The sequence below is a fragment of the Cryptosporidium hominis genome (genome assembly GCF_000006425.1).
Source record: "Cryptosporidium hominis TU502 chromosome 8 CHRO018124, whole genome shotgun sequence".
Taxonomy (NCBI): domain Eukaryota; phylum Apicomplexa; class Conoidasida; order Eucoccidiorida; family Cryptosporidiidae; genus Cryptosporidium; species Cryptosporidium hominis.
In genome coordinates this window covers 1-1,848 of record NW_666648.1, presented here as the reverse complement: position 1 = coordinate 1,848, position 1,848 = coordinate 1, and the positions used below count along the sequence as shown (strand labels likewise).

Sequence of the window (1,848 nt, the reverse complement as noted above, 5' to 3'; positions counted from 1 at the left end):
AATATCCATTACTGAATTTCCCCATTTAGATATCATTAGTGAGTATGCTCCTCTTCTTNTTATGTTGAAAAAGTAGTTAGAATTACTTAGCTGAGTACCAAAGATAATTAACCCCATTGATATTCGGTTTAATAAATGTATTCTCATTCTGGCAATTTCCAGATAATAAGTTTTCTTTATTACAGCATACGCCCAACTGATCATTCCTGATAAGATTCTCCAATTCTTTGCTCGGAACAACAATAATTTCTATACTTTCATCATCCAGTATAATTCCATCGCTTGACTTTAACTTTAAGTTATCAAAATAAATCGTTGAATATTTTGTAGGTTTTGAAACTAATAAATTATAATATGTATCATCGTTTTCAAAGATAAAAAATTGATGTGGATGTATTAGAATTGATTTAGGGGGAGGTATTCTTAATCCATCAAAAGAAAAAGAATACACAAAACGCCCGTATATAAAGAAGTAGACCAAACAAAAAATTATTCTTATTGCAAACGGAGAATAATCAGTATTCATATTTAGCTCAAATCAAATTAATGATTATAATTAATTATATGCATTCTAGATCCAATTTTGCGGTTTTATGAGATCCAATTTATAGTCAGATACCAGGCTCCAAAATTAATAGATTGAATTTTTCAAAATCACGAGAAAAGAAAAATAATGATAAATTAAATTACAATATATCTATAGGATAGTTTGGAGTATTCAAATATATTACTATCTCTGAACTGCTATAAATTATAAGAATTATACATATTTTGTTTTCTAACTTATTTTATTACATTTAACAAAGAAAAAAAAATTTAAGCGCTACACATTTTTTTTTTTTGATTTATAAATAAAAATGGTAGGGAATATTGAATAAATTAATTTGAGTTGTGAAATTTTACCAAGATTGATTTAAATTTAGGGTGAGATGACAAATAACCCAGATGAGCTTGCTGATGGTGAGACTCGCATTTGTAGTGATTATATTCCTCCATTTAAGAAAAAGAACTTTGAAGTATCTCACAATCTTTTAAATAATCGTGAACATCAAAAAAAACTATGGGATAGACTAGAGAAAAACATAAGGGGGGAGATCAATAAGTTGAATTTTTCAAATATTGAGCAAGTTTTAATTAATATTTTGAAGAATAATATCATTCGTGGTAGAGGAATATTAGCTAATTGTATAATTAGAGCTCAGTTATCTAGTCATTCATATACTGCTGTTATTTGTTATCTTTCTGCAATAATTAATTGTAATATTCCTGACTTTGGCTCATTGCTTTTGAGAAGGCTCATAAATCAATTCAGAATATCATACTCTAAAGGAGATAAATATGTTTGTAAACATACTTTATTGTTTTTAGCTCAATTAATCAACCAAAAAGTAGTTCACGAACTAATTGCCTTGCAAATATGCCTTTTTTTAATTGAGAAATTAACTGACGATTCAATTGAGATATGTATTGATTTCATTTTTGAATGTGGCCAGTTCCTGTTAGAAAATACGCCTCAAGGGCTGAATACAATCATGAATAAGTTCAGAAGAATACTACAAGAGGGTAGATTGAATAAAAAAACAAATTTTTTAATAGAACGCATTCTAAAGGAAAGGCGAGACAATTTCATGAACTATCCAATAAATAACTCAGAAAATGAGCTAATTGACTTAAATGACCAAATTACTCATTTTTTCGATATTTTAGATGGAGAAATTCCCATACAAGATGAATTAGATCACTTATTGAAACCGAACCCAATATTTTTGAAGAAGAAAACACAAAATGGGATGAAATTTCAAAAGAATTGCTTTCTGGACTATATGGTGTAACCAGGAAGATCTGAAG

General features: G+C 28.0%; 2 protein-coding genes across 2 annotated transcripts; one reads left to right on the top strand and one right to left on the bottom strand.

The window, feature by feature from the left end:
- Positions 1–82: 82 nt before the first annotated feature.
- Positions 83–526, bottom strand: Chro.80344 (hypothetical protein). Its single annotated transcript, XM_659978.1, has 1 exon — positions 83–526. One exon carries the CDS (start codon positions 524–526, stop codon positions 83–85), a length of 444 nt encoding a protein of 147 aa, XP_665070.1.
- A 403-nt stretch (positions 527–929) lies between these two features.
- Positions 930–1,832, top strand: Chro.80345 (cell cycle control protein cwf22). Its single annotated transcript, XM_659977.1, has 1 exon — positions 930–1,832. One exon carries the CDS (start codon positions 930–932, stop codon positions 1,830–1,832), a length of 903 nt encoding a protein of 300 aa, XP_665069.1.
- The last annotated feature ends 16 nt before the right edge of the window (positions 1,833–1,848 follow it).